Below are 20,053 nucleotides of genomic sequence, written 5' to 3' on the forward strand. Positions count from 1 at the left end.
AAGAAAGTTACAAATTTCACTTCATAGTTTGCCAATGACTTGATAGCTTCCTGCAGCTCACTAAGGGTAAAGCCAAGAATCAGTTCAAGGATTCTAGAATAATTCTAGAGTAATATAATTTACTTTAGTGGGACTCCCATTTTATCCCTTTTCCTATTCAATGTGAATATGATGAGGCAAGTGTGTAAGATCATGCAAAGATCTGAAGGGAGGTGCCCAGAGCACACTTTAAAAAACAATCTTCGTGTTTTCGATATGTGTCCGGTGTATCAGTTCTTGTACAATATTTAGCTACAGTTGAGGGAAAGGTATAGGTAAGGTGAATTAAAATTTCTAGCAGGCACTGCGCCTGTATTTCTAGTAACAAGACATATTATAAGACCATCCTCAATTGTTGACGCTAAGGAGCTATGCAGTAATCCTGAATTCGTCACTGTTCCAGCCCACTGTAAAGTGTAACAGTTGCTACACAAGCCAGAATATGAAGCTATAGTTTAATGTTGGTTTCTAGATTTTGGCTTGTTTGGAAACTATTGACCATATTTTCCAGTTTGGATAGTTAACTGTGGCTTCCTGGCTTGTTCTTTGAATAAAGGGAAAGCAAAGGGGCTGCATACAGTTGCATGAAGCTCGTGCCTATCTAAGCTTATTGAATCAAGATCTGATAGTCCAAACGCAGCTATTGAGCAGAAACCTAATTCATGTGTCCAAACTATCTAATAGCTAATGATATAGAAACTAGGAGGGGAAATCAATTGCTTTATAGAATATGAGTGAAATTCCAAACCAACAATACTGAATAAAATCACACTTCAGGAATTCAAAATCTGAATCCAAGTGGGGGAAGTGAATGGCTCTATAACTTCCATTTTAATCAGGTTGAAAGAAACTGATATATTGCAATCACATGCTGATCACCTCTCATAAAGAGCAATGCCTTAAATTATGACAGAATAACACACTATGTGTTGTTTTAATGTGTGAAGTACATTTGGTGCAAAGATACTCATTAACACAAAAACCTTGGCACCAAGGATAAATTTAGTTAATGTCCCTGAGCTCTCTCTGCTCCAAATATTTTGAGACATGGTGCTTTATTTTCCACAAGAAAATTTCTTCTTTTTGTCTATAGGCATGATAGAAGGAAAAACAAGAATGAAAGGCATATTATTAAAATTATATGCAATTTTAAATTGCAAGTATATTCTAAGGATGTTCTAACATTTCAAACTAAATCTTCCATGTAAATCAACAGCATTCATTTGCCCACCAAATCTACATGTGACACTGTACAACATATATGTGGTTGGAAACAATACCTGAGCAAATACCTTCTTTTCTTTGTGAATATCCCTGCTGCCTCTTCTCTTCAAGGAGCTCTAAGAAACATACAATTGATAAATAATTAATGAAGGCAAAGACTTAAGGAGAGATCTCTAAAGTAATCTAGTCAATGCAGTGATCAGCATTAACTTCTCTGGTACAATCATGGCATTTAATTTTAATACCCGAAGTGGTAATAATAAGGATGAGTTGTATTATAATCCCCCCAAACTAAAATAGCTAACAGGCGAAGTGAAAGACCTGGACCCAAGTGCTTCTGAATGAGCCTACCAGATAATTGATTGATTGATTGATTGTATTTGTATACCACCCTATAGCCGAAGCTCTCTGGGCGGTTTACAGCAACTAAAAACACTAAAAACACATATACAAATTTAAAACACATCTTTTAAAAACAATTTATAACACAATTTAAAAAATTTAAAACAATTTAAAAAACGCATGCTAAAATGCCTGGGAGAAGAGGAAAGTCTTGACCTGGCGCTGAAAAGATAACAGTGATGGCGCCAGGTGCACCTTGTCAGAAAGATCATTCCATAATTTGGGGGCCAGCACTGAGAAGACCCTCTCCCTTGTTGGCACCCTCCAAGCTTCCCTCGGAGTAGGAACCCGTAGGACAGCCTTAGATGTTGAGTGTATTGTACGGGTGGGTTCGTATTGGGAGAGGCATTCCATTAGGTATTGTGGTCCCAAGTTGTGTAAGGCTTTATAGGTTAAAACCAGCACCTTGAATCAAGCTCGGAAACATACAGGCAGCCAATGCAAGCGGGCCAGAATTAGTTTTTTATGTTCAGACTGTCTGGTCCCTGTTACCAATCTGGCCGCTGCATTTTGCACAAGCTGCAGTTTCTGAAACGTCTTCAAAGGCAGCCCCGCGTAGAGTGCATTGCAGTAATCTAACTTGGAGGTTACCAGAGCATGGGCAACTGAAGCCAGGTTATCCCTGTCCAGATAGGGGCGCAGGTGGGCCACCAACCAAAGTTGGTAGAAGGCACTCCGTGCCACCAAGGCTACCTGAGCCTTAAGTGACAGAGATGGTTCTAGGAGAACCCCCAAGCTATGAACCTGCTGCTTCAGGGGGAGTGCAACCCCATCCAGGACAGGTTGGACATCCACCATCCGGTCAGAAGAACCACCCACTATAGCAGCATCTCAGTCTTGTCTGGATTGAGCCTCAGTTTATTAGCCCTCATCCAGTCCATTGTCGCAGATAATGGAAATGTTACTGACTACATATGCAGCCTTTTTGCATGGATGTTTCAGTTATCCTTAATGAAGTGTGTGGAGCTGGAAGCTGGGAATAAGAGCATCATGCTGATCCTCTAAAGAATTCAAGAGTTGTGACATTAGCCCGATTTGCACAACACGATAAGTCAAACTCATGGTTAGTGAGAAGACAGCTTAACCATGAACCTGGGTTTGGATGATATGCTAAACCAAACCTTTACTCAGTATGGTACGGCAGCAAAAAGGACCAGGGAGCAGCAAAGCGGCTGTGAGCTCCTCTCCAACAGCCTGCATATTCAGCAGTCCCAGTAAATCACAGTTTGGCTTACCATGTTGTGCAAACCAGATCAATATAATGAATTAATGTTGCAATCCTATACACAATTATCTGGGAATAAATTTTATTGAACTGAATAGGAATTCAGTTCAATGTGCATAAGATTGCCTATAAATGGGCTTGTTTTTGTGTGTCAGTAAAATGTATTCTTACAAGTGAAAAATTCTAAGATTAGTAGAAACCTCTATAGTGTCTGGCCATCTTTTTTCTCTTTCTTTCCTTTTTTAAGCAAAAATATATTGAAATTAGTTTAAAACAATCAACTGGCATTTTGTTTCTGGCTACTAGCTACTGAAATGCTTGAGATTACAATTAATCCCCCTTTCCCTGTGTTCTGAACATCACAGCTATTTATAGTTCACTCATATGCAATAGCATATGCTCACAATACTCAACAATTTATTTTTATTTCTGTATGTTCAAAACATTAATCTACTTTTAAGATTACTGTGATTTGTTACTTTTTATATGTTGCCAACCCTGATCCAAGAGAAGAAGTGTTCTTTGAGCACCATGCTATTTAGGAATATAATATTGCAGTGCTGTGCTACAAACACCAGAGCAGACCTTAGCCTGGATTTATATTAGGATGATCATTCATCTATTTCTCAGCTTCCAAACTCAAAAGTCTCATAAAAAGATTCTGCCCAGAAAAGAAACTGCTTAAATGTAATATGAACCACAACCCACAAATCACATTCAAAGCCTTTGTCTGTGATGGTAAAAGAAGGACTAGCTGCTGTAGTTGTTATTCTCTTGGACTGTACCCCTGCTCTTAAGGCATATGGAGGTTCAGGAACCCAGAAAGACTGACCACTATCACTATATTTTTCTCTTGGGAATATAAGAAATATCCTTTTTGTCTCTTCTTTAGATGCTTGTGTGACATTATTCTTTGAATGCCTACATGAACATTGTTTTCAAATAAAGCCTTTGTTAAATCGTAACTTTATTTGTTCTAATTGCAACAAGTGACCAAAAGCTCCAAGAGCCAGGTAAAAGTGGTAAAGAATTTTGTGGGAACTTCCAGATCAAACTTCTGGTTCCTATTTAACAATCTTCCTAAAATTAAATTCCTATGAAAAACTGTACAATATGTACTAAATCTAATAATTATATTTTAAACTTCAACGTCAAAGAGTGTGCTTCATTATATTTTTCATTTGTTGCATGGCCCGTGTGATGGCACCAAGCCTGACTAAATGTGGTGGTGAAAAGGTGGTCGGCCAAGTGTATCCCAATTTAGGGATTGATGGAGCTTGATGGAGTGTTGTAGCCACAACTACATCCACATCCATGCACTCATACTGGCCAGGGCAAAAGTGGGGAGGGCAGGAAAAAAATGCCCCTTCACTACACCATTTCCCAGGCTGGTGCAGCAACGAGGCCTGGACTGGGTCCATTGCCATCATATGATAACAGCAAGGCCGGTTCAGGATTCAGCTGATCCTGTGCCAGCCCAGCCCTGCCCCTCCCCATTTCATGGGTTTCCAGCTGGGACTGCCAATGGTAGCTTTTGCCCACCTGCTGTTTGGGTAGGTGCTTTGGGACACTCCCACTAGTGGAGGTGCACCACTGACAGCAGAGCTACCTTGCTGGTAATTGTAAATTACCTGTCTTAGACATTATGTTATTTCTATGCTGCCTTTTGGCCAAAAAGGCTCTCAAGGCGGCTCACAAAGAATACACAGAAATACAAAAAACAAGTAAGAAAAGAACAATACAATTTACAAAAATTTAAGACAACAAAATCATAACATTTTTAAACAGCAACAACAACAAAAATCCAAATATTCATCTTCCTGGTAAAGGCAGTTCCCAGAAAGATGTCAAAAAGAGCAGGGATGAAGAGGCAAAGCAGGTGGGAGAAGCTTGCCTCTTCATGGTTCCCACAGAGTCTCACCCTGCAGCAATACCTTAAACATTGGTTCTTCCTTATAAGGGTCCAGGCAGAAGGATGGGGCAAGGCAGGTGAAATGCTTGCCCCTTGATGGTCCCAACACAGTCTCACCCCTGCAGCACTCCGATGAAGAGAGACTGACTACTCTGACTAGTTGAAAAATTCACTCTAAATCATTATTCGAAGAACACCACTTACAATACTCCCAAAGAAGTATTTGGCCATCATTAATGTAACATAAGCAAGCTTAGGCAAATCTCAGGCTCATGTATTTCCTCCTCCTTTTCCAGTGCAGCTCTGAGGAATTCAGCAGTTTTCATTTTTACTTACTCACAGTTTAGCATTTCATCCAGACCCTAAACATCATAACCCATGGTTTGAAATTGGCTTGTTTTAAGCAAACCATAGTCCAGTCCAGATGACATGAAAGCAAAAGTTTCTGAGCTTTTCTTCCTGGATTCACATCACACTAAACAAAATCATTATACGCTCTTTTTACACAAGGCTTATGGCAGGCAGAATGTGAATTCAGGTATCCAGCAGTAGTTGGCGAGGCTATGCAGGGAGGGTGATCTTGTGTGCCTTGCTTCCTAATGCCAAGCATTACTGCCACTTACAGAGAGGGAAAGACACAAGCAGTGTTATGTGGGATGTTGGTGGAGCCAATCCAACACTCCTACCACCACACCTGCCCAGAGCTCCCCACACCTCCCCTCCCTCTATGTAAGCAGCAGCAATATTTGGCTTTGGGAAGCCAGGCACACAATGCCACCCTGTCTATGCCACCCTCCCGAACACTGCTGCAGGTACCTATGGTTTGAATTAAGACCAATGAGGATTCTACAGTGTGTGGTTGTTTGTTTCTACAAATGAGAGAAAACAAATTATCTAAGAAGGAAGTCTGAAAATCTGGCTTTGAACCTCACTGCGGTCTGCCTCCCCAAAACTTGGATTGTAAAGGATAAAACTATGCTGAATTTTCCATGCAGATTTTAATATTCAACTTCAGATCAGCAAAGGGACCCATGAAACACTCATCATCTTCCATTTACAGCTGTCCTGAAGGCAGATGTCTCACTAGATTATTGACCCCTGATAAAGTTGGATTTGATATCTGATCCATATCTACACTGATTCCCATCTAATCTCTGCATTACGTCTATAAATGTCATCTATTTAATAATCTGCATGAGTAGCCAAAGTGAAGCTACATTTCAAATTTCATAAGCATCACAGCTTTGCATTCAGAATGAAAAGTAGATTATTTGTCTTTGAGTAAACAGTCAGTGAAGCTTGCCAAATATCTGTTCTCTCATGGATTCTTCTACAGCATGCCTGGGTTTGTTAAGTAACAATGGGATTTACCCTCAGCACGTGTGTATGGGACTGCAATTCTAGTGATTCAAAATTCAAAAGGATTACAGAACACAGTTCTTTACTCATTTATTCTTCTAAAAATCCTTTACTGTTCCTGGTGATGATGGTGCTGTTCATTTGGCTATTAATAATTAATATTTAACACAGCTGTGTTGGCTCAGGGTTGATGTAGTCTACATCTGATGGGTACCTGGTTGGTGGAACCTAGCCTAACAGGGCAGAAGTACACTGCAGCGAAGAAAATAAAAGACCTGGTTTTGAAAGGCCTTGACAGCAAAAAGGACAGCTCTGAGACACAATGAAACAGAGATGCCTGTCATGTTGAAGGACTACCACAGGAAAGCATTTCCACCAAGATTTAAAGTGGACAACATATACTCAAGTGCAAAAAAGAAATGAAGAATTTTAGTTATTGTAGTCTCCTCTTCTAAAGCTTCTGTGCCCAGGTACAAGACAATTGGCTGAGCTCTTGGAGGCGTAGTTTTATAGAAGCATTGGGCTGGATCCAAAGATTCTGTTCCTCTGATGGGAGAAATCTTCCTGTCATGGAAGACAACTTTCTATTGAAGAAAGGGAACCTTCAGATCCAATCCATTGTATTCAGTTAATCTGTGGACATTTGTGTGGGTACATCACAATCTCATTCACAGAAATTCCCTTAACATCTGAATCTCTTCAGGTTACTAAGGAAAAAGTATTTTTATTATGGCAAACAGGATCTATATTTCATTTTATTACATATCTTGTATTACATAGAAAATAATTCTCACTTTTTATATTCATTTATGTGTGAAGAAAGAAAAAAAAGGGAAAAAAGCCTAGCAAAGTCATTAACATGGTATGTTTCTCCCTCTCCCTCCAGTTTAGTAAAATCATGATCTCACAGTGATGATGTGAAATAGGAAATGTGTCATATTGAGCGCTGCCCATCCCCTAAATAAAGCAGATGTAAAAATGTGACTTCTCTATAGAGTGTCTGTTCTTTCAGTGCCAGCTTTCCAGGCATACTTGCTGGGCTCTTCCTGTTCTGTAGCTTTGCTTCAAGTTCACACATCAAAGGAGAATATCAAAACCCACGGGCTGTTATGGAACTTTAAGAATTGCCTGATTCCTAGACTGGGCATATGCTGCACTATCAAGTTAATGCAAATACCATTGCTATTGCCTACTTCCTTACCTCCCCCACCACTCTAATATCTCCCTCAGCAGAGCTACCATTACATAAAGCATAATTGTTAGGCCCAGTGACCTTCAACAGACCCTTTATAGTCTGCCTACAAAAAGCTCAATGCAGAGAAAAAACAAAGAAGTCTGAAATCCAGATCCAGCATACATGCATACAACAGACTGTAACAAGTGGCAGGCAAAAATTGGCAGTGGTTAAGGCTTGCCGCTGAGGTTGAAATAAGACATGGACACAGCAAGCTGGGTTGAACAAAGGGCTACTTTATTAAACTATAACAAAACCCCTTAAACTAACCTGCAGAGGGGAAACATAGGTGCAGGAACTGTCTATACGCAAGAAGTTGCAGTATAGGTCTTGGGCGACCAGTCCCTGATGGGGCATGGGCAAGCCATTCTGCTTACCCCTTACCCCGCCACACCATGTAGGTGAGCAGGGGGGGCCCTCCCACACCGCCACCGCCCCAGAGCCCTACAACTCCGGGTGGATGAGGTAAGTTGGCCCCAAAAGCAGCCCATATCCTGCCCTCAGGCCACAAAGCCCTGATAGACAGGCCTCCAGAGCCACCAATCACCTCCAAAGGTGCCTAAGGTGGCCACCTAGCTGTCCTTAACTACTTCCCTTCCCACACCTTGCCACACAAGTGACCAGACAGCCTAAACCACTCACAGAATTAAAATTAAGCTTGTTGAATTAGCCAAACTAGCCAAAACAACCTATTAACCGCGACACTCCCAAACCCAATTCCATCCCACCACCACAGTAAACCTGCCCGCCAACCAGGGTGGGCAGGATAAAAATTCCTACTTGGCCCCAAAGCAACCCAGACCGCACCATAGCAATAGGAGGATGGAGTGGGCATCGTGCGCCAAGAGGAGGACTAAGGGGGCGGCGTGGGCTTAAATATGCCCTGACACCCCCCCACCCCCCCACACACTTCATGTGCCATACATGACTGCTGCCCTCACCGGCAGTGGCGACCAAGGCTCTGCCCCCTGGCTGCAACTGTGCCCCATCCACCCAGGCTGCACTTGGGCGAGCAGAGTGGGACTTGCGGCTGAGGTCGAAATAAGACATGGACACAGCAAGCTGGGTTGAACAAAGGGCCACTTTATTAAACTATAACAAAACCTCTTAAACTAACCTGCAGAGGGGAAATCTAGGTGCAGGAATTTTCTATACACAAGCAGTTGCAATACAGATCTCAGGCGAAGGGCAAGCCATTCTGCTTACACCTTACCCCTGCCACACCATGTGGGTGAGCAGAGGGGCCTTCCCACGTCACCACCCCTCAGGGCCCTACAACTCCAGGTGAATGAGGTAAGTTGGCCCCAAAAGCAGCCCATATCCTGCCCTCGGGCCCTAAAGCTCTGACAGACAGGCTTCCGGAGCCACCAATTACCTTCAAAGGTGCCTAAGGTGGCCACCTAGTTGTCATTACCTCATTCAAGGCCTTAGTCAGATCAATAAACGCCATATACAGAGGTCGGTTTTGCTCCCTGCATTTTTCTTGAAGCTGTTGTGCAGTGAAGATCATGTCCACTGTCCCCCTGGAAGGGCGGAAACCATTTTGGGATTCGGGGAGGATGTCTTCTGAGATAGGTAGGAGGCGATTAGCAAGGATCCTTGCAAGGATTTTACCTGCGGTAGCTAGAAAAGAGATGCCTCGGTAGTTCCCACAATCTGTTCTATCACCCTTCTTGAAAAGAGTGATAATTATGACATCCCTAAAGTCTTCTGGGAGCTCCTCCCTCATCCACATTTTTTCGATGAGCTTATGAAGTTGTTGTGTAAGTTCAGGCCCACCTTCTTTAAAAACTTCAGCAGGAATCCCATCTGGTCCACTAGCTTTGTTATTCTTCATTTGATTAATGGTTTTACTGACTTCATCCAAATTAGGGGATACTGCAAGCTCATCTCTAATTTGTTGTGGGATTTGCGAGAAGACCTCACCAGCCACGATAGAGTTACAATTAAGGAGGTCATGGTAATGCTCTTTCCAACGCAGTGCAATAGACTCTTTCTCCTTTAGAAGTTTGGTACCATCTGTTGAACGTAAGGGATTTGTACCATAATTTGTTGGTCTGTAGATGGCCTTTGTGGCATTAAAAAAGCCCCGTGCATCATGAGCATCTGCAAAATGCTGGATTTCTTGAGCTTTCTTTATCCACCAGGCGTTCTTAAGTTCTCTAGTTCTTCTTTGCACCTCAGCCTTTGCACTGGTATAGATTTTTTTCTTAGCAGCACAGTTAATGTCTTTTTGCCATATCTGGAAGGCTTTCCTTTTCTTGTCAATGATATGTTCAATCCCACTATCATTCTCATCAAACCAGTCCTGATGTTTCTTAGTTTGGTATCCAATAGTTTGTTCACATGCTGCAATAATGGAAGTCTTCAGTTTAATCCAGTGTTCCTCAACGTTTTCAGGGAGTTCCGTCGGTAAATGTTTCTTGAGAGTTGTTTGAAAGCAGGCTCACTTAATAGGATCTTGAAGGGCATGGATGTTCATTTTACGCCTTGGTTTTCTTCCTTGGAGCCTACGTTGAGGAACAATATTAATGGCCATAGTGGATTGAATTAATCAGTGATCTGTCCAGCAGTCATCGACACTTGTCATGGCACTAGTGAGGAGTACATCACGACAATCTCTGGCACAGACAATTACATAATCCAGGAGATGCCAGTGCTTTGACTGAGGGTGCTTCCATGATGTTTTAAATTTATCTTTCTGGCAAAACAGTATGTTTGTAATAACAAGATTATGCTCTGCACATTTAGTCAGAAGTAGAATTCCATTCAGGTTGCTATTGCCAACTCCTTCTTTCCCAATGGTTTCTGGCCATAAATCAAAATCACGCCCAACTCTTGCATTGAAATTGCCCAGGAGGGTAATTTTATCCTCCTTAGGTATCTCTGATGATGTCCAGCTGGGTATAAAAATTTTCCTTGATGTCTTCATCAGCATCTAATGTTGGTGCATAAGCACTTACAATAGTTGCCTGCTGGTTTTTGTTGAGTTTTAATTGTAGAGTTGAGAGTCGTTCATTAATGCCAATAGGAACTTCTGACAAGAGCTTCACAAGATCATTTTTAATAGCAAAGCCTACTCCATGTATTCGTTGTTCTTGTTCAGGCAGTCCTTTCCAGAAGAAGGTGTAACCTCCTTTTTCTTCCTTCAATTATTCCTCTCCTGCTCTTTGAGTTTCTTGGAGTGCTGCTATGTCAATATTAAAACGTCTCAAATCCCTCGTGATGATGGCAGTCCTGCGTTCAGGACGTTCACTATCTGTATTGTCCAGCAATGTCCGTATATTCCATGTTCCAAAATTGAATTGTCTTTTGCGACCGCTAAGTGGTGACCCCACTGGACGCGGTGATCCAGTCAGGGAGAGAGACGAGGCAGACTATGTTTAGGGTACCTTTTCTAGCCGTCTCCCCATATGGGGTGAGCAAAGTGGATCCTGAATAGGATTGCTCAGTAGTGGATATAGCTGCCAAACTACTCAACTGCCTCAGTCCTTGAGCCAGGACCACTGAGTCTGTATCCATGCCCATGTGCCCGTCCATGACTAGGGGCTTCCAGATTTCACAGTCCTGCCCTCGTTCCCATTCGCCGTTCGGCTTTTGTTTGTTTTGTTTTGTTTGGAAGATGCCTGTGCGTGAATTTGTTTTATGTGGGAAGATCAGTGCACAACGATCAACACACAATCTTGATAGAAAAGGGATTTGATCCAATGGCATGGATACCATGACGATTGGAAGTCTTATCCGCCTTCACAGCAGTTGTAACATACACATTGTTATCCTGTGCCTGTTCTGCCAATGAGGACATTCTTGGATCATTATTTCTCTGGTTCCTCTCCCTTGACCTTACCACCATGGGTAACCCTGCTGGGAGTACATGACTCCCGATGGCATCGCTCATAGGATTCATTGGAACACACAAGCCCACTCACCACTATAAGGTGACGATCCAGTGAGGGGTGTCCTTACCTACTTCCCTTTCCACACGTTGCCACCACAAAAGGGGACAAATCTCTATTTAGTCCCCCTTCACCCCACTGCTGAGAATCGCATCTCGCAGACACCTCTGCAGGTCATCTAGAAAGATGTTGTTCCCTGCATCTGTCAGGTGTGCTGCATGGGGGGCGGGGCATCAGAGCTTATTTAAGCCCACACCGCCCCCTTAAACCTCCTCTTGGCGCTTACCAAGCTAGCACTTCAGGGCATGGGAGTGGGCCTCACAGGGTTCAGGACCCACTCTTTTATGATTGGAGCTGCCTCCACGGCAGCAGGTCTTGGGTTTTCACAGGTGCGGCTACAGGTTATTGGAAGGTGGAAATCTGGTGCATATAAGAGATATATTCCCCCCTTTGGTAAGCCTGGAGGTCCAAGGGCCTGTTTGCAACTATTTCGTTTTTGGAAGGTTGCTGGACAGGGATGGAGCAGATGTACAGCCATAGTATGATCTTCTGGGCAGGCTGTAGGGCCACGAAGTCACATTTTGGTTCATAGCAGGGCCTCAGTCAGTGAGCCACGGTGCAATGGCTGGGCCAGTGGGAGATGCACTGGGATGGGCTCTTACCCATGTTATTCCAGCAAGGTTTGGTGCTGATGGTTCTGCAGGTTGTGGTCATGGACTATGAAAGACCAACCCAAATTGTGTTTGCATTTTGACAAATTTGTAGGGCAGTACAGTATCTCAGAGAGGAGGTCAGGTCTCCTGCTCCCCTGGTGCATTCACTATAGCTGCCCAATTTCCCTGCTTTTTAAAGTTTGATAGAAATATCTGTGGGCTATAGGTACCTTCTTAAACCGCAAGGTTTTTTGCCTATTAGTGAATTTCTCTGCTTTTTAATCCGGGAGGTAAGAAATGGGATCCTGTGCAAGTTTGCTGAGAATGGATTGATCATTTGCATGCTTACTGAGTTCAGTGGGATTTACTCCCCTGCAATCATGCTTAGGATAGGTGAAACTGACCACAAAGGATGGGAAGGGGGGAAGGAGGAGGGGGAGGAAGGGCAGGGGGGAGGAGGGGGAGGGGAGCAGGCAGCAGGGGGAGGGGAGGAGAAGGACAGGTTTGATCGTTTGCATGTGTATTGAGTTCAGTGGGATTTACTCCCGTGCAATCATACTTAGGATAGGTTAAACTGACCATGGAGAGGGAGGCCTAGAGCGGGCAGGGGAGGACGAAGAAGAAAGAGGGGAAAAGGAAGGGAGAGGAGAGAGGAAGGAAGGGAAAACCAGGTCTGATCATTTGCATGCTTATTGAGTTCAATGGGATTTACTCCTATGCAATCATGGTTAGGATAGGTAAAACTGACCATGGAGGGGGAGAGGGAGGGGAAGGGAAAATAGCGGATTGAAGGGGGGCAAAGGAAGGGGGAGAGGAGGGCAGGTTTGATCATTTGCATGCTTATAAAGTTCAGTGGTATTTACTCCCGTGCAATCATGCTTAAGATAGGTAAAACTGACCATGGGGAGGAGGAAGGGGAGGGAGGGGAGGAGGGAGGGGAGGGAGAGGAGGGGAAAGGAGGGGATTGGTAAGGGATGGGATGGGGAGGGAGGGGCAAAGGAAGGAGGGAAGGGGCAAGAGGGAGGGGATAGGAGGGAGGAGAAAGGAGGGTGGGTTTGATCATTTGCATACTTTTTGAGTTCAGTGGGATTTATTTCTGTGCAATCATGTTTGAAAATAGAAATGGACTGCCATCAAGTCGATCCCGACTTATGGCGACCCTATGAATAGGGTTTTCTTTTTTTTTTTTTTCAATAATTTTTATTCAGATTTTCATAAAACATACAAGACAAAATCATAAAACATTCAAAGACAAAAAACATAATCAAAAATAGTTAAACAAAAAGAAAAAAAGAAAAAAAAAACAAAAATAAAAAATAAAGAGTAAAATATTGACTTCCCATTTGTCAAAGATCAAATCAGTTATAAGTCTATAATATATAACAATCCTGTCTCTTAAGTCATATTATAAAATCACTTTCCTCCAGTAGTTATCTTACTTAATCATCAAATCTCATAAACATTACTTTATTCTTTCCACAAAAAGTCAAAGAGAGGTTTCAATTCTTTAAGAAATATATCTATCAATTTTTTTTTCCAGATAAGCATATCGATTAATCCATCTCATTACTAATTATGATAATCTTATTGTCATAACCATAGTCAAAATAAACATTTCAATTAATCCATCACATCAGAATCTGTTAGGTTCAGTAATTTCAGTAGCCATTGTTCTATTATCTCTAGTAATTCCATTTTCCATCTTCCATCTTCAGTAGTCTTGTTAAGTCCAGTAATTTCAATATCCAATCTTCCATTATCAGTATTCCATAATAATCTTGCTGTCAAAGCCATAGTCATATAGTAAGAGTCTGATGGGAATTACCTCTATCCCAAATATTTTCTTGCCATCCCTATGAATAGGGTTTTCATGGTAAACAGGAATTCAGAGGTGGTTTTACCATTGCCTTCCTCTGAGGCTGAGAGGCAGTGACTGACCCAAGGTCACCCAGTGAGCTTCATGGCTGTGTTGGGATTCGAACCTGGTCTCCCAGGTCATAGTCCAACACTGACCTGGGAGAGGGGCAGAGAGGGTAGGAGGAGGGGAGGAGATTGGATGGGTGGGCACTGGGCAGAAGGGAAGCCCCTTTCCTTTCCAAAGGAAAACATTGTGAACAGTATCATTGCTTTTCTGCGTTTCCCCCACCTTTTTATTCTACAGCAGGCACATGTAGTCTCCCATCCAAATTTAAACCAAAGCTGTCCCTGGCCACATCCACACCAGGCCTTTATTTCACTTTGGACAGTCATGGCTTCTCTCAAAGAATCCTGGCAAGTGTAGTTAGTGAAGGGTGCTGAGAGTTGCTAGGAGAGGCCCTGTTCCCCTCACAGACCTTCAATCAGAGTGGCTGTTAAACCACTCTGGCCACTGGAGCTCTGTCAGTGAAATGGAGTCTCCTCTCAGCACCCTTCACAAACTACACTTCCCAGGATTCTCTGGGGGAAGTCATGACGGTCTCACGTGAAATCAAAGTCTGGTGTGGGTGCGGCCCGATTAGCCAAGCCAAGCAGCTGTGAGTCTGGCTTTTAGAACACTGACTGTTGGTTCTTACTGAGCATGCCTGACACTATCATTCTGTTCAATGCAAAATTTCTTAAATTAATTAAAAATCAGCCAGGCATTTTTTTAACTTTTAAACAGCAGAAGATGAAGGTCAGCATATGGGGCAAGGTCAGTAATAGGATTACAGGTACTCTGTGAACATGGCTGATTTTTAATGAATTTCAACAGATTATGAGAACTCTGACAGGAAAAAAGTCCAAAAGGGCTCCGAGTTTTCCCCCCTCTCTTTTTAGACTTTGAACTCTCGATTCTCTCTGTTTTGTGTATTGCCATGAAAATTTAGAGGGTCATTCAGCAAGCGTTTCTGAGTTCAGAACTATAAGTTTTGTAAGGTTTTGTTTTGAAATAAGCTTATGGGAAGCATCAGAATGGCCCTGGGGGGTATTTTCCATTTAACATTGCGGAATGTGAAAAATCCATGCTGGCTATATCATACAGCCACTCTCGTGGTTCTATAATATTGTTATTTTGAAGAGCTGGGAATAAAATATGTTGTGAGTGTGGTATTTCATTTAATAGCAATAGCAACCAATCTGACCCTCCTGCTGATGTACCCACACCACCCCAACTTGCTGCTGCCCTGTCCTACCTCATTAAGCAGCAGTGACAGTGATGCTGGGAGGCCAGGTCTGTGGTAGTGCCCCTCCTTGCCAGCTGCTCCTGCCTATGAATTACACCATTTAATTCAGAGATCTTTCTCCTAAACCCAGATGTGCATAGGCTAGTTGAAAATTAGTTGAATTGTTTACCAACAAACCCAAGTGAAACTCCAGAACTCATCAAAAAAGGGGAAAAGGTAAAAATGAAACAAATGCCTTTGAACGTTATTGTGTGATTTTAATGATCTTACATTGTAATGATTTTGATTAACAAAAGTTACAGTTCAGCCTAAATTTTCATAGAATCACAGAACAGTAGAGTTGGAAAGTGCCTATAAGGCCATCAAGTCCAATCCCCTGCTTAATGCAGGAATCCAACTCTCCAGCTGCTCCTTGAATGCTTCCAGTGTTGGACAGCTCACCACCTCTCTAGGTAATTGGTTCCATTGTCACACCGCTCTAACAGTTAGGAAGTTTTTCCTGATGTGCAGTTGAAAATTAGCTTCTAACATGAACCTTGGAATGATTGAGAAGAGATCCTGGCCCTCCTGTGTGTGACAATCTTTCAAGTATTTGAAGAGTGCTATTATATCTCCCTTCAGTCGTCTCTTCTCAAGGCGAAACATGACCAGTTCTTTCAGTCTCATCTCATAGAGCTTTGTTTCCAGTCCCTTGATCATTGATTTCAATGGGTGATACTAAATACAAGCTGGATTTAATTTTGTCTGGACTGTAGTCAAAGTTAATCAAGATGTGTACCATATGAGGCAGACATTAAATCACTCAATAATATGCCCCAGCAATTTGGTATTCCTGACTCTGATCATTCAAACTACATTACTACTAAGTAAACAGCAGTGAAATGCTTAGTGTGATTATTTCTTTAACTGTCAATAGGAGAAGCTATAACATTACACAGTTGCAGTAAGAAATGGTAAAATAACAAACAAAATTTAAAGAATTTAACAGTGCAATCTTAACCCCATGAGTAGTGTTGCTGGACGGCGCTACAATTAGCCAGAGACATCTCTCTGCCACGATCCACTGAGCTCTACCAGTGTGGGCTCCACTTCTGGATGCCCCTGTTGCACCTTCTGAAGGCATGGGCATTTGAGAAGCTGCCACCTGCACTGTTGCCACTGTTAGTAGTAGTAGTAGTATCCGCCCTTCACCAGAAGGTCCCAGGGTAGGTCACAACAATATAAAATACAATATTAAAAACAGTTCAAAACAAAGTAGAATCACAACTAGACAAGTTCCATATATAATGAAGATGCCAGTCAGACCTCTGTAGGGAAGGAATTCCACAACATAGGGGCTGCCACAGAGAATGCCCTCTTCTGTACCACCCCCCAAACCTGTGAGGTGGCAGAACTACCAAGCTGCTGATCGTAACATCCTAGAGGTTCTGTAGGGAGGGAGGTAGTCTTTCAGATATTTGGGGCCCAAGTCATTTAGGGCTTTAAACACTACCATGACCACCATGAATTGGGCCTAGAAACAAACTGGCAACCAATGCAGCTGTTTACGTGAGATTTAGATAGAACCCTAGCCCATAATCTGGGTGCTGCATTTTGGACCAGTTGGAGTTTCTGAGTCGTCTTCAAGGGCATCCCCATGTGGAGTGCATTGCAATAATCCAATCTGGAAATTACAAGCATGGAGTATTGTAGCCAGTCATCTCTGTTCAAAAGGGACAGTAGCTGGAAAAAGGCACTCCTAGCCACCAAGGTCACCTGAGCCTCCAGAGACAAGGTTGGATCCAGAAGCACCCCCAAGCTGCGTACTTATTCCTTACAGGAGCACTTCTCCCCACCATCTCCCCACCTCCCACACTTAAGAATTTGGGACACATATCACTTCTGTCTTTTCAGGATTCAGCTTCAACTTATTGGGCCACATCCAGCCCATCTCCATCTCCAAACACTGATCTAACACTTCAGCCAGCTTTCCCAATTCAGATAGAACAGAGAAATAGAGCTGGGTGTCATCTGCATATTGGTGACATCAGGGGTGTAGTCATCCAGGGTCTCAAAGGGTCTTAGACCCTTTACTTTTTTGGGAGCAGGGTCCCTAAGTCCCCAACATCCTGTGAGCTGATCAGTATGAAAGGGAAATGTGTTAGTCACTGAGAAGAGTCTTCTTACATGCTTCCTTGGCCTTTCCTACTGATTGGAGCCAATCAGAGTGAAAGGAGGTAAGTTAGCCACTGAGAAGACTCTTCCAGTAGCTAACACTCTCCTCTATTATGCTTATTGGCTTCTAGGGATGTCTGTTGTTGTGGGAGATGACATTAACAAGGATCTCGTTCTCAACCCTTCAGTGCCACCCTGGGCTCCTACTGGGAGAAAGGGTGGGATATAAATCTAACAAACAAACAAAACACTGTAGCATGAAACGGCAGTGGTGGTGGCAGCAGCAGGGAAGGGGTTGTGGCTGTAGCTAACATGAAGGGACCCTGCAATTCTCAATTTGCCATTCTACTACTGCTGGGTGACACCAAATCTTCTGATGACTGTTCCCAGTGGCTTCATATAGGAATTAAATAAAAAGGAGGGCAAGACAGAACCCTGTGGGACATCATAAGACAACCCCTATGGTACCAAACAGTAACCTCTCATAACTACTTTCCGGGCTCCTCTGGGAAGGGTGGAATATAAATTTAATAAATAAATAATACAATCAGTCCTGGAAGTAGGAGCAGAACCACTCAGTAGCCAGCATAGGGACACAAAATGGAGGCAGTCAGCCACTCATGGATCCATCAGACCCAAAGCTGCTTCATCCCAAGAAGGAGGAGGAGGAGGAGAACCCCATTCTCACCTTCTGCTCTGCACAGTGTAAGCATGTGAGCAGTAGGGTTTCAGGGTGGTGGTGGGGCCAGCTCCATTTAGTATTGCACTCGAAGACTCCTACAATAGTGGAGAAATAGGCAGAACCCAAATATGCTCACTAGTCAAAACACAATCCTTAACATGATTACTCAGAAGCAAGTCTCACTATGTACAATGGCTCAAGCCCAGGAAAGTGCACATAAGATTGCAGGCTTGAACTATGTATTTATTTAGGTGATTTATTACCTACTCTTCATTAAAATAAATCCCACAACAGTGTACAAAATAAAAATATATAATACATAATAAACTAAAAACCATCTAAAAATCACAACAATCCAGTCCTCTTAACAATAATAGCAAAAATCCTCAGTCTTCTAGAGACAAAACATATGCTGGAATTATTTGCCTAGGAGTGCATGGTCAGGCCAAACAGACATAGACTGCACTCTAAGTAAGTCTACATATGAATTAGATTAGAGGTGGAAAAGATATGCAATCATCTTTCCTTGGCACCAATATATTTTAATATTATATTCTTAAATGCTTTGTTGGTCCATCTTTAACTGGTACAAGCAAACCAACTTTCAGTACTTCCTTCCAAGCTTGCTTCTAAAAATGAGTCCATGTTTTTAAGTGGACATAATATGTGCAGTTCTAACAATTCAAGGTTACTGGATTTTTCCATTTCTCTTCTCCAGCATACTCCAACTCCAGTAGATTATTGGCAAGTTATGTTAACATGATCATTGCTATGAAATTAATAGAGATGGCTGAAGGTCTGATAGCAGTAACATACCAGTGGAGTTGGCACATATTATGAGGTATAACCCCAATAACTATGGCATGGTTTATTTATATATCGCTTTTTTCACACAGGCCCCCAAAGCAGTGAACAACATTAACACATACTATAAAAGAAAATATACAATAAAAATACAATAAGTACAACAGGTCAATCAAAACAATATAATATAGCATCAGAATTTAGCCAAGAACACTAATGATCTAATAGGATTTGATTATCACTAGGTGCGGCACATCAAAGGTGGCAGAAACCTTCCACTCTATTTGTCATCTTTGCAGGGGCAAGGAAGTCATCAGAACCACCTCACTGGCGTTTATTTGTGCACAGCATGTTAGATGCTGGGTTGTTCAAAGACTGTCCCAAGTTGTCCAGCACATCCCTCATAAGCTTCAAGTGCCACCTCTGGCTCTCCTGCCCTAAATGCTTCTACACTGGCAATGGAAGAGTGCTCTCTACTGCACCTGAAGGCAGCAGGCCTTTTCCACTTCAGTGGGAAGCTGTAGCTTAGTGGTAGAGCACATGCTTTGCATGCAAAAAGCTCCTGGTTCAATTCTCAGCATCCCCAGAAAAAGACTCAAACGCTGGATAACAAAAGATTAAATCTGTGTGTGCAAACACACACACCCCAATATTCCTCGACTCAAACTCACAACCTCCCAAACCTGCTTTTGGTTAAAAAAAAACAACTACCATCAGAGGTGGCTGTATGTCATGTCTAGTCTGCACTGATGAGGAAGGAAACCCCAGCTTCAGATCTAGCTTCTGCTTCCTTGACGCTGGAGCTGGCCTTCACAGAAAGTGCAGGGAGACAAGCAGCTCTTGATTAAATTGCTTTGTAATGCAAATGAAAAACTTATGTTGACAAGAATGGTTATTTGCATCACAAATGCCGCTATTCCACATTCCCTTATACTTTTACCTTCCATGAGACATTAACATAAATAGCAGAAGAGATGCTCAAAAACTATTCAAGCCTCAAGTATGAAAACAACTCTAGGAATTGTCTTTAGAACCAAACTAGGCAAGACATGAGAGATTTGTGACAGGATCTCCTGACATTTTCTTTAAGAACAGGGGGTCATATAATAGCTGGGGTCCACATAAATACCCCCCAAAATGCTATTTGTCCTGCTACGATACATACATAAAAACTCATGTTTTCCTCAGTGGGGCAAATAGCAGTTGTAAGACCAATGGAGATTGAGAAATGGTTCAGGGAGAAAGGTTAACTCTCCCACTGGTGCCATGGCCCCAATCAATATGAGGCCTCCGTGGCGCAGAGTGGTAAGCGGCGGTAACGCAGCC

The 20,053-nt window shown here is 42.6% G+C and overlaps 1 protein-coding gene across 13 annotated transcripts in view; it reads right to left on the bottom strand.

The window, feature by feature from the left end:
• MTCL1 (microtubule crosslinking factor 1) overlaps positions 1–20,053 on the bottom strand; it is a 182,311-nt gene that overhangs the window by 96,028 nt on the left and 66,230 nt on the right. For 12 of the 13 annotated variants that reach the window (XM_061595627.1, XM_061595642.1, XM_061595635.1 and 9 more), the window contains exon 5: positions 1,320–1,379. In XM_061595627.1, the coding sequence (XP_061451611.1) occupies positions 1,320–1,379 (60 nt within the window). The remainder of the gene's footprint in view (positions 1–1,319; positions 1,380–20,053) is intronic. The other variant, XM_061595565.1, reaches the window with a different exon arrangement.

This window comes from Rhineura floridana, chromosome 1, assembly GCF_030035675.1.
Source record: "Rhineura floridana isolate rRhiFlo1 chromosome 1, rRhiFlo1.hap2, whole genome shotgun sequence".
Taxonomy (NCBI): domain Eukaryota; kingdom Metazoa; phylum Chordata; class Lepidosauria; order Squamata; family Rhineuridae; genus Rhineura; species Rhineura floridana.